Source organism: Marmota flaviventris, chromosome 10, assembly GCF_047511675.1.
Source record: "Marmota flaviventris isolate mMarFla1 chromosome 10, mMarFla1.hap1, whole genome shotgun sequence".
Lineage (NCBI taxonomy): Eukaryota > Metazoa > Chordata > Mammalia > Rodentia > Sciuridae > Marmota > Marmota flaviventris.
The window spans coordinates 42,100,926-42,113,814 of NC_092507.1; the positions used below are offsets into that span (position 1 = coordinate 42,100,926).

The following is a 12,889-nucleotide window of genomic DNA, read 5'->3' on the forward strand; positions in this document are numbered from 1 at the left end:
TATCCCCATTTTTTTTTTTTTAATCCCTACTTCCCACAAAGAACTTCCCAATAGTAAGTTCAGGAAGCAGTAAGTTCCCATTGATTCCCGGCTCCTCAGGTGCTATGGGAAACACTGTTTCATCCTCTATAAACTTGCCCCTTTCTCTTGGGCAAAAGTACTCTTTATTTTTCTAAGGAGTGAACTGCTCTGCTTGATTCTGGCAGGCCTGCTTCAATAAAGGATCTAACCACGGATTTAAGGACTGCTATTTGACTAGTTTGGGGGACCAAATGAGGATTTATAATGGGCATGTGTTTATTTTAATCAGTTGAAGTGTGAGTGAGAATTGTGGCCTCAGGTAGCAAACATAAGTCTGCATTTTACAGTAGAGAACATTTCCTTTAAGTGAAATGAGTATAGATTTTTTTCCTCTCCCATTACTTGTTAGAATGCTACTGGAACTTGAACAGAAGGGCATTTTTATCAAATTTTTTGAAAAGGAAGTAATTTGTGTTAATCTTACTGCATTCGTAATGGCTTCTCAGTGAGTTACAGATACAGCCTTTCTATCCTCCTCATTTGCTTCCCTTTAACACATGTCCTACAGAGAAGCCCAGTGGGTCCCATGTCTTCAGCCTGCCTTGCCTAGGTTTTTACTGTTCCTTCTTTATGAAAAATTCTATCCTTGGTCAAAACACATAAGGTAGAAATTTCATTCCGGACACACTTAGCTCCCAGGAACAGCACAATATACGTTAACCACAACAATGGATTTAGATTTGCATCACTCAGAGGGCGAGGAGCCCTAACTACCACTTCCTAGACACCAAAAGGCCCTTTGGAGTCAAAAGGAGCCTGCCTAGGCTGTGGAATTGCCTGGCAGGAGCTGGGACCTCACCCGCTCCAGAAGGGAGGAGTCTACCTTGGCATGGCGCCCAATCTTGACCGTGTGCTTGGTGAGCAGGAAGGCATACTCCTCCGCAGTATGACTGCAGGTACTGAGTCAGATGTTCTGCCCAATATATGCTTCTGGCATCTTCAGCAGGCTGAGCACCACAGGACCCAGGTTATTCACAGGGTTTACAAGGAGCCAGATGCTGAACCTTCAGAGATTCTACTCTTACATATTGCAGTACCAAAACACACAAGATCATTAATCCTTGGAATACCTCTTTGAATACAGATTGAGGTAGGGTTTCAACCTTATTTTATTGTACAAAATCTCTAACAGCTGCCTCAGTACCATTTATTGATGAGTTAATAATTAACCTCACGAACTGCAACAGTATTCCTTAATCTTCATATGTCAGTAGGTCTGTTAATCTGCTGTTCCACTGTCTGTTTGTGTATTAGTGCCAATACCATAAACGGTTTAAATTGCCATTGCTTTATAAATATATTGTGATACTTGCTAGGGGAGGTCTCCCGCCTGTCATACAGATTCCGAATCAATTTAAGTTCTAGTAAAAATTTGAGATTTTCTTTTATTTATTCATTTTTTTAATGTGGTACTGAAGATTGAACCCAGTGCCTCACATATGCTAGGCAAGCCCTGTACCATTGAGCTACATACAACCCCACCCAAAATCTGAGATTTCAATTAGAATTTATAAACATTTATTGAAAATGAGCATCTTTATCATGTACTTTTTAAAAACTATTTTTCATTGTCAATATAGCTTTTATTTATATTATTTTATATGCAGTACTGAGGATTAAACCCAGGGCCTCACAGACATGCCCATAGGCAAGTGCTCTACCAGTGAGCTTTTGAGTTGTAGATGGACACAATGCCTTTATTTATTTATTTTTTGTATGTGGTGCCAGGGATAGAATCCAGTGCCTCATGAATGCTAGGCAAGCGCTCTACCACTGAGCCACAACCCTGGCCCTTGGAGAAGTATCTTTTCTTGAATTATATCATGCTTGTTAGTAGCATATTGAAATAAGATTTCTCACCTTGACCTTAAATCCAACATGGTAATTTTTTTTTCTGGAGTTACTAAGTGGAAAATCATAATTAATGAAATACTGAGTTGACTCTTTCCTTTCTCTTTACTTTTTTTTTTAGTACTGGGAATTGAACCCAGGGGTACTAATCATTGAGCCATATCCTCAGCCTGCTTTTTTGTTTGTTTGTTTTTTGAGACAGGGTCTTGATTAGTTGCTTAGAGCCTCACTAAATTGCCAAGGATGGCTGGAACTTGTGATCCTCCTGCTTGAGCCTCCCAGGTTGCTGGGATTACAAGTGTGTGCCACCGTGCTCAGTCTTTACTTTTCAAATTATCTTATTGTGGGATTTCCAGCACAATAAACAGATGTAGTGATTGAGGGCATCCTCATCTCACCCTGACGAAGTGTAATACTTCAAACATTTCATCATTTATAAAACATGGCACTTGCTCTAGGTTTTTTGTTAATACCCTTTGTGAGGTGAGAGTAGCTCTCTTTTATTCCTAGTTTGCTAAGAGCTTTTTTTTAAAAAAACTTTTTTGTAGTTGTAGATGGATGAAGTGCTTTTGTTTATTTTTATGTGGTTCTGAGGATTGAAACCAGTGCCTCATGCATGCCAGGAAAGTACTCTGACACTAAGCTACAGCCCCAGCCCAAGAGCTTTTTTGTTGTTAAATGGGTATTAAACATCTTTTCTGCACCTATTGACAATCTATTTCATCTTTCCTTTAATCTGTTAAGAGTATTTGGGTCTCCCTACCTCCTGAAAGATGGTCGAGTAATTTAAAATATAAATAAAACCTTGAGGTTCTTTTAGTGTTTGGCTTTTGAACTTACATACTGAAGGGTATGTAAGAGACTAAAAAAGACTAAAAACAAGAAAGGTTGGTTCCCCAGCCCAATGTGTCCTTGCTTCCAGATGAGACAGTAGACTGGACCCAGTGGGAGGGGGCTGGCAGAGGGAGGCCTGAAGTCTTGCTGTCAGGTACAGAAGAGCCCAGGGAACAGGGAACATAGGGAACCAATGTTGAAAAGTAACAAGCTAGGCCCCTCCTCACTACCCCTAGACATGGCTAACTTTCCCTGAAAACAAGAGAATCCTCTTTCTAGAGCCTTACAACCAGCCTGGGTGTTAGTAGACCCTTTCCTACTCTCAGGAAGTGAGAAAGAGACACTAATTTGTTTTTCCAAAGAATTCTAAGCTCCAGAAGAACACGGAAAAAATAGGTCTCCAGCAACAGGTATTCCCAATGGTGGGTTTGGAAGGGAAGAATAAGCATCGGCATGGCCTACCAGTGCACTTATCAATCCTGTCAACTGTGTGGACATTTGGCCCAGGAACCAGGCCCAAGAGGCACAGCAGGTTCTGACTCCTGTCTTTACAATTCCAAAGGATTTCCTGGGGGCAGACACATAAATATGGTGCAAGAGTACAGAGACCAGCAGGAATTGTTTCAGGGAGCAGAGGCTGACTTAGAACAAGGAAGAACTTTCACACCTCTTCTGATGGGCTGGGAGTGCCCCATCACAGCAAGTGAGCTGAGACCTGATGACCATCATTCAGGAATTCTTTTGCCAGAAGTGGGCTGGGCTGGAATGCCAAGTGACTCCAGCTAACAGAGATGCCCGGGTTTATCCGAGAGCCAAGCTGGTCAATGCAGGGCTTTGACACAGAACTGCTAAGCCTGTGGCACCATTCCATAGGTTTCCCTGCCCTCTGTGCCACTGGCCTTGAGACCTTTGATCCTCTGGATTGATGTGCCCACTTTCTAAGAGCTGGAGAGTCCCTGGAAACTATGTATTCCTGCATATTTGGCAATTTGGAGGAAGTACAGGGATTTAAACTGTAGAAAGTTGCCAGAAAGCAGTCAGAGACCTTCAGTGTGAATTCTTCTTTGTGGAGGGAATAGTGGCTGCTCCCTGACTCTATCCTCACACACTGATGTGATACAAACAGGGGTTTTATTGATGTGGCTTGGGAACCATGACAAACCCCAGCATGCAGGTTATGAGGGCTCTCTACAGCAACTAGGAGATGAGGGATGAAGGAGTCAGTCTCTATGAGTGCTGCTGCTTTGGGCACTTTGTTTCCTCTTATTCTTAAGACCAAGTGTGTAGGAAGGGAGTTCAGCACTTCACAAACTGGTGAGTGACCTCATAGATTCCCACAGACTCCTGAGCCTTCTCATCATAGTCAGTCCAATCCTATAAAATAAGAGAACAGAGTTAGTCAGTGTGGAGAGTGGAGAATGGGGACTTATGAGGACCCACTCAGGCTCAGACTCAGAGATATTCATGAACATGTGTGACCCTGAACAGAGATAGATAGCTCAGGACTAAACTATAGCTCCTCCAGCTTTGTGATTATGGGTAAGTCACTTAACTTCTCTGCATCTCAGTCCTCTTCTCTTAAAAAAAGAGAGAGAGAGATGCCAATAGACTTCAGATTGAATTTTCAAAGAATCGTATCAGGAAATATATGTTAAAGTACTTAGCACAATGGCTGGCACAAAGAGGAGCTAGTAAATGCCAGCTATTGTTGTTAAAGGTGCTATGCACATGGAATGAAGTGGTTTTTTTTTTTGTTGTTGTTGTTGTTGTAGTTTCTCTTGATTTGGGTCAGGGTCTCACTAAGTTGCCCATGCTGGCCTTGAAACTCCTGGGCTCATGTGAGCCTCCTGCCTCAGCCTCTGTGGAGGGTCAAATACATGAAATACATGCCACCATATCCAGTGTGAATGAAGATCTTGTCCTTCCTTCCTTTAAGGCCTGAGCACAATTTTATCTGCAGCATACTATGTCCAGCAATGCAGAGGATTACTTGTTAGGCTCTATAAAGTCACTACAAACACTAAATTAATGAATACTAAACTACTGTTTCCAGTGGAAATACAGGGTTAAGGTCCTGTGAACATCTGGTCACATTTTCATCAACTGATCAATAACTTTGTTTTACCTGTGTTTATTTCTATTTAAAGACATGTTTTTAAAAATTTATTGTTGATTCATTAACATGAAGTTCAGAGCCAACAACACTGTAACCCATGCCTTGACAAACTTGATCCAATTTCTCCACGAAGCACATCTCAGCTTTCTTGCATGTAGAAACTAGACAGCGTGATAGCAGTACACTTGGGACTATTTCAACAGCAAAATCAACGTTGCATGCGACTAAAACACTCAGGGGTTACTCCAGGGGAACTGGGCTAACTGGGCTGCGCAAAATAACCACACAAGAGACAGAAATACATTTTTCTTTGGGGTTGCTGTGATGGCTCCTCTGACCTTAAGGGTCCGCAGAGAGAGAGAGAGAGAGAGAGAGAGAGAAAATGCAAGCGTGCCCACACGTGCTGACCCATTTTATTGAGGAGAAGCTATTCAAATGAGGCAAGGGGTCAGGTTTCAGGGGGCTGAGTAAGAGAAGGGGTCACACAAAGGGGTGTTTCCATGGAACATTCTATCCCAAACAGGGCAAAGAGATAATATCACAAAGGAACAGGCGAGCATAGCTCCACCCATGGGGTTGTAGGAAGGCACACGCCCATGCACAAAGACACTGTCCCTTGAACCCAAGAAGGGCAGGGCAGTCAGAGCCTCAATCACTCAGCCGGGGAGTGACTCAGTCACGTGCAAGGTTGGTCTCCTACAACCAACAAAAAGCACAAAATGCAGAACCAACTTTCCATTGATAAGCCTTGTTCACAAAAAGGAAAATTCTCATCAGGTGCCACATAGCACCATGCTAGGTCTCAAGGCCACATACCTTCTCTTGCAGATTAATGTCACTGAAGATTGTCCCAGACTCCACACCCTCAGCAGCAAACCCATCCTGCAGGGGACAGGAAAGCAACAGTTAAAATTAGTCTGGAAGAAAAAAAGGCACTGAACAAGCCTGTGAAGACTGGCCAGGGAGCTGGCTTTTCTAGCAAAAACTTTTGGATGGAGAACAGAGATGGAACTATTCTTGAATAGCTGCTGTTTCTAAGACCTGGCAGTTCCTTTAGGATTAAGTCTGTTTTTTGCAAATTACAGCCTTGGGCTGGGGGACATAGCTCAGTTGGTAGAGTGTTTGCCTTACATTAATAAGGCTCGGGTTCGATCTTCAGCACCACCACCACAAAAAAAAAAAAAAAAAGCCCTGGACCAGAAGGCAAGAGAAGTGGGGTGAAACTCTTCTACTACCCCGATTTGCTGAGCAGCCCAGGGCATGTCACCCCTCTTTCTGGATGTTAGTTTTCTTATTTATGAATGGGAATGACAATATTATTTCTTCTGCCTTATGTCACAGATTTGTTGTGAGGTAAAAATGCTGTATAAATAAACAGTGATGAACACTGGCTCTGGAGTCAGATGGACCTGGGTTCAAATAACAGCTCCAGTGCTTACTAACTGTGTGACCCTGGGCAAGCTGCAAAATCTCTTAGGATCTTTCCTACTCTGAAAAATAGGATAAATCATTTCATAGGGTTACTGTGATGACTATATTAAGTAACATGTAAAAGTGATGGGCCTGGTGCCCAGCATATAGAAGACTTAATAAGTGACAATTAGAGTCTTAGTACAGACTTTCTAGTCCACAGCCTCTGTAGGAAGCTAAGTTCTGCTGTCACTTCTTACATCCCCTTCCCAAAGATACACACGTACCTGGGGCTGGAAATCAACTGGTTCAAGGCCCCGGCACTCAAACTCTACTATCGTCTTGAACTTCTCATTGTCTTCAGCCTAGAAAGAAGTGTGTTGAGGAGGTAGCTCATCTTGGCCCTAAAGATGACCCCATGGCCCCTGCCCTTCCTGCCATGTGGGCCCTTACTGCCCTATGAGCCTAGAATGGGACCTGGAACAACTCATTTCCTTCTTAAAGAACCCTGCCTTGAGCACTGCTCCCCATGGAAACTTCTGTGGACATGGAGGCAGCAAAGAATATGGAGTCTGTGGTTAGCCTGTCTGGATGTGAGGCTGAGCGCTGCATCTCTTCCCCTCTGGGCATAATATTCATAAACTATCAAATGGAGCTGAGGAAACCTTTACAGGTAATGAGAATTTTAAATATGTATAAAGTGCCTAGCATAGGACCTAACACTATGCTCAAAAAGTGGTAGATATGGGCTGGGGTTGTGGCTCAGTGGCAGAGTGCCTGCCTGGCATGTGTGAGGCACTGGGTCAATTCTCAGTACTACATAAAAATAAATAAATTAAATAAAGGCCTGTTGACAATTAAAAACAAGTATTTTAAAAAAAAGTGGTAGATAAAATTATCAATATTACAAATATGAACAAGAACATTAAGCTTCCAAGTCTCCAGATCATGCAAATGGTCCCAGTACTCTTAGCCATAACCTTTTGCTAACCATCCATAACACTGCAAGGGCAGATGTCTGCCTTAAAATCTTTGAAATGGGATGGGCATACCTGTTTAAGGATGGGAAGCCAGGAAATTCATGCCTATTTGACCCAGAGGGCTCAGAGCTAAGTGCCATGCCACATATTCACTCTCATCCTGTCATTTACTGTAAAACCATTTCTGCACTCCAACCATATGTGTAGCATTGGTGAGGCAATTCTCCATTGAGCCTTGTTTTGTTGTTTGCTGGTCTGTATCTTCTGCACGTTATGATTTACTTGGGAGTAAGTCCTCATTTAATTGCTCTCTTTATGTTTGGGACAATGTGAAAATTGGTCATAATTCAAATATTTTAAATAAATACCAAATAAGAAAAGGATGAATACAAATAACTACCTTTTAAAAACAGACCCAAGGCGTACCCCAACTCTCTTACTTTTGGGCTAACTTGTTATGTAGTAAGGCATAACCATCTGGTAATAATATTGGCACTCTCCAGCATGGGTTGCACCAAAGGACTGCCCCACTCATAGTTTCAGAGAAGGCTTGCTAGTCCTCTAAGATGCAGACAAGGCATATACTCTCAACCATGGAAACTGAGCAGCTAGCTTGGGTTAGAAGACCCTGGAGCTCCAACAGCACAGCACTTTTACAAAGGCACTGCAATGGCCTGTTTTGACTCTTTCCCCTAGCAAACACCCAGTATATGGTGAATGAATGAGGGACTGAGTGAATGAGCACCTGAGTGAAATTACAGAAAGAAAAAAGTACACGAGTAAAAGCCCTACGGAAGGTTGTTTTGCTATAGCAATAAGTCTATAACGCAGCCCCTCCTAGCCCCCAGTTTAGATTTAAACCCACCACATCTCCCACTATAGCAGCAAACTTACATTGTAAGATTGGATGGTGCTACTCAAAATATCTGAAACATAAAAAAAAAAAAAAAAAGACAAAGTTGACTTGAATCCATACTGTGGCCCCCCTAGGTGCCCAAATGTGGCCCTGGGAAAGAGACAGATGCAGAGGCTTTAGCATCTGAGGACTGAGTTGTCCACAGTTACATGAGCCTGTTTTCAGTCAGCTATCAGGAAGCTGTGGGCCAATCTGACCTACCTATTGAGTTTTCCCGTGCACACAGCTTGCACTTCTGGACCATGGAGACACTGTGACGGCCTCCCTTCAGTTCCACACTATCCTGGGGAGAAGCAGAACCTCTAGTCACATATCAATTAAATGCAAGGGTCCTGGGGATATCCTGTCCCACCACTTATTATCCAGTTGAAGAGAACAAGACCAAGAAAGGCAAATGACTCCTGGGGACTGGGGAATATAGCTCTCAGTGGTACAGCATATGTTTAGTATGTGCAAATCTTGGGGTTCAGGCCTCAGCACCAATTAAAAAAAAAAAGAATCTTGGGAAGGCTTGACACTGAGGAAAGGGTTCTCCCTTGATTGTGAATTCTGTTTCACATCCCAAAGATGATTATTGTTTCCAGTACTGATTACACTGATGCCTACCCTCCAAACCACAAACAGCAGTGTCCAAAGGATTAGAGAAATGAGGGCCAGTTTCTCTGAATCCCTGCTCAGATGTATGTGTATGTTGGGGGAGGTGGGTAGTGGTGGGGAACGTTACCATCAGCCGGAGGTACTGCCATTTCTCTGAAATCTCTCCACAGTTGCCACATTTCATCTTGGAAGAAGAAAAGCATATTAGTAAAGCAACTGGCTAAGTTGGGCAGACACTGAGGTAAGGACAGTGTGAGTAGGCAGGCTCATAACCTACCTTCTTGGTGGAACTCTCACTTCAGTCCTTAAAACCAGCCCAATCAAGGACATAACCAGACTTATCTCTAGGCAAAGAACAAGTTGTTTCTCATGTTGGTGTACCCATTCTCACCTAGGAAGTGCCCAGGATTGCTGGAGATTCAAGGCTCCTTTCAGTCCAGAAACGGCCTTAACAGGCCCCAGCAACTCTGTGGTTAGGTGTTCCCATGTGTTCCCAGAGGCCCTGTCAGTGCCTGGTTTCAGTATTTATTCATCATTGTGCTGTTACTCTTTATGTCTCCTTCTGTGCTTCTTGAAGCCAAAGAATACTGATTCTCCAAATAAAAGCCTAGAACTCAGGCTTCACAATATTTGGAAATAAAAGTGGTCAAAAGTGGTTTCCGGAAGGACAGGGCTTTAGGCAGTTTTGGAAGGATGCCAGGATTCAGATTAAGAGAACAGGGCAGGGGTTCTGAAGTCTGCGACAAGGAAGGGCCTCAAACTCTTCAGATAAGAAGAGGACCTCTGCGTACCATGCCACTGGGGGTACCAGGTTTACCAGTAAGGGTGGTTCATGCACAAATTTTAACTATTTCACAATAAATAAGGCCAGATCAACAAATAAAACATAAGGCAAAATTATCATCTTTTTAAGCACTCTACTGACTAAGCTATATTCTCAGCCTTTTTTTTTTAAATATTTTTTTTATTTACATTTTAGTTTTTGGCAGACACAACATCTTTGTATGTGGTGCTGAGGATCCAACGCGGGCCGCACCCATGCCAGGGGAGCGCGCTACCGCTTGAGCCACATCCCCAGCCCCAAAATTATCATCTTAATAAATAATCAACAGATTCATTCACTAGCATTTCCTTTAGTGTCGGTTTAGAGACAACATATTTAACAAAGGAAAAATTTATAGCCGAGTGCAGTGGGGCAGGCCTGTAATCCCAGCAGCTTGGGAGGCGGAGACAGGAGATCGCTACCAACTCAGTGAAACCCTGTCTTTAATAAAATACAAAATTGGGCTGGGGATGTGGTTCAGTGCCCCTGAGTTTAACCCCTGGTCCCCCTCCAAAAAAAAAACTATAAAAAAGAGTTGTAAGACCGTCGAAAAATGACCAAACCAAAAATTCTGGCCTGAAAAACGCGAACATTTACTATGTCTAGTTAAATAATTCTCAAGCTGCTGGAGAGAACGCTCCAGTTCCAAATCAAGATCAGGCGGGGACGACTCCTGGCGATGTCCGGCCCGCGGCTCTCGGGTACCCCCCTAAACCCACCGCCTCCCGAAGCTCCTCCCTTCTCACGTCTCAGGGCCCGCCCTCCACGCACCTTCAGGTACCACCGGAAGTCCTCGCCCACGGGACGGAGGTTCGTGACGTTCTCCAGCGTCGCTTTGAGCTGCAGAGCGATTTTCTAAGGGGAGGGAGGACCAGACCGACAGTGTTGGCCGCGCTTGCGCAATCCGCGCCGGCCCACCCGGCTCGCGCATTACCTCCTGTCCGCTTAGCGCGAGCCTATTCCCTTCATTCCCGTCTGGCGCGAGATATTGCTTTCCAAGGCCTCGCCACCGCCCCGCCCCGCCACCACTCCCACCCCGGTACCCCGGCACCCAGCGGCGGGGAGCCTTCCCTCACCCCCATGGTGGCCCGGCTCAGCGCGGCGCCGGCTGCGACGGCTACTTTCTGGCAGGTCGTAAAAGAGGAGGAGGCACTTGCGCACTCTCAGTGCGGGCAGTTAGGTGGCGCGTGGTGGGCAGCAGGGCAGGCGGGGCACTTATTCTGCTGTCACCTTACCTGCCCCTCGGGGCTTTTCCTGTTAGGGGAACTGGAGACGGTGGAGGTCATTGAGTGTGAGATATCTGTTGCTCAGACGCTCTGAAAGGTGCCCCCACGGAATGGGCCATGCCGCAGATATTTATTGAAATCCAATTTTGTACCAGCACTAAGTGGACAGTTACCGCCCCTCACTTCTCTCCTGCGTCTTCATTATTTTCTCTTCCCTGGGCTTCTCAGATCACTTTGGCTCCTCCTGCTCAGGGGTGAGAAGTTCGGACCATCTTGGGGACAAAGGACATGTCTTAACTGGGGTCTTAACTCATAACCTAACAGTCATTTAAAAGATGATATGTGCTTTTTCTACTTTTCCACCTCAATTCAAAGTTTGCCATATACTAAAAGCTTGATATGTGCCATACTCTCAATTTTATGGTTTTCAAAGTGTAGGTGCATTATTAAAGCCAGTAAGTCTCCAATGGTAAACAGTCTAAAGGATAAAAACTATTGAGACTTCAAAATGGCAAAGTCCCATGGTCTTTAACTTGTTTGCATGATTTGTGTTTTAACATTTCCCATCTATGTGTTCTTTTAACAAGTATAATAACTCATCTTTATCACAGGGTAAAGATGTTTACACAGGATGTAACATGATAGGACAAATGTAATGTTAAAACTCACCTCCCTAAAGTGCCCTCACAGGAAAAGAAAAATAACTTCGAAATGCACCTAAAGCCATTTAACATTCCTAAACTCGTCCACACCTGCAAGTAGTCCTTTCACAAGAATAAAACTAGACCTCTGCTGTGTCTGGGAGCCAGGCCCACACTCTCCTGGTTTTGTCTCCCTTTTGAATTCCCAATTAAAGGCCTTGCTCTTCTGACTTGATTTCTTCTAATGAAATTGAGTCAAAAGTTCCCATTCGCTGGCATCAGGGGCAGCCTCACAGATTTGGAAATTATGCCTTCTCCAAACTGCCCCTTTATTTGTCCATGAGACTTGGTCTGTAGGCTCCTCTCTGGGTTTTCTTGTATTCATGCCCCTTCTTTCTCTCTGAGATCCCTAAGACTGGATACCCACTTTCTGCTGGCATTTCTGTGGGCCCCCACCTGTCATATCCTATGGTATCCTCACTGGTTGGTACCATACAGGAGCTGTGGGCGTCTACATCAGAAGATTCAGCCCATTTGAAACTTTTTAACTTTGGAGGTCCTCAGTGTCATTTAAAAATTGGAGTGACTTTTCCAGATGTCTACTATACCACCAGATTACCTTATAGCCCCCAAGTTCCCTTTACAGAAGGAGGTATTTTGGAGTTAGGGACCCTCATTTGGTGGATCCCAGGGATGTAGTTAACTTGTTCTATAGTCTTTGAAGGAGGCAAAGTGTGGTGGAAATGAAACAGTGAATTTGCTGCCTTCCCACCCCATTAAGAACCATCACCACATGCCGAGACTGGCCCTCCATCCTGACGGGCCAAGAAAGCTGAGTAGAGACTACCTCCCTCCTCAGGCCTGCCTTTTGTCTCACTTAGCTGCATTTCCTGCCTCACTTAGCTCATCTTCCTTGAAAGGCTCTGCTTAAAAAAAAAAAAAAAAGATGGGGATGTGACTCAGTGGTAGATTGCTTGCCTAGCATGTGCAAGGCCTGGGTTTGATCCCCAGTACCTCAAAAATAAATAAAAATAAATAAGCCAGGCATGGTGGTGCACACCTGTAATTCTAGCGACTAAGGAGGCTGAGACAAAAAGACCCAAGTTCAGGGGCAGCCTCAGCAATTTAGCAAGACTCAGTCTGGGGTGGGGATGGGAGGACTGGGACTGAGTATGTTGCTTGGTGGAAAATAAATAAAGCTCTGCTCAGCTTGGAGATTTTGAAGGTGGAAGTGATACTGGTCTTGGATATCGGGATTGGGTCCTCATTCCCCGTTGTTGAAGATTTAAACACTAGAGAAACACCGAAGCAAGCATTGAAAGCAAATTTTATTTGAGAGCAGCCAGAGACAGTTTGTAGGCTCCTCTGGAGAGGAATCAGGGACTCAGAGCTGGTGCCTGTGGGAAGGGGCGTG

General features: G+C 44.2%; 1 protein-coding gene across 2 annotated transcripts; it reads right to left on the bottom strand.

Annotated features, from left to right (window-relative positions):
- Window positions 1–3,878: 3,878 nt before the first annotated feature.
- Czib (CXXC motif containing zinc binding protein) lies at window positions 3,879–10,753 on the bottom strand. Of its 2 annotated transcripts, XM_027945029.2 has the most exons (8): window positions 10,685–10,753; window positions 10,380–10,463; window positions 8,913–8,969; window positions 8,390–8,471; window positions 8,167–8,198; window positions 6,580–6,657; window positions 5,699–5,764; window positions 3,879–4,140 (listed from the first exon to the last, which is right to left on the bottom strand). In XM_027945029.2, exons 1-8 carry the CDS (start codon window positions 10,688–10,690, stop codon window positions 4,063–4,065), a joined length of 483 nt encoding a protein of 160 aa, XP_027800830.1. In that variant the 5' UTR covers window positions 10,691–10,753; the 3' UTR covers window positions 3,879–4,062. The 2 variants fall into 2 exon arrangements, with proteins under 2 accessions (XP_027800830.1, XP_071473946.1); XM_071617845.1 differs by lacking the exons at window positions 10,380–10,463; window positions 10,685–10,753 and adding an exon at window positions 9,063–9,108.
- Between the last annotated feature and the right edge of the window lie 2,136 nt (window positions 10,754–12,889).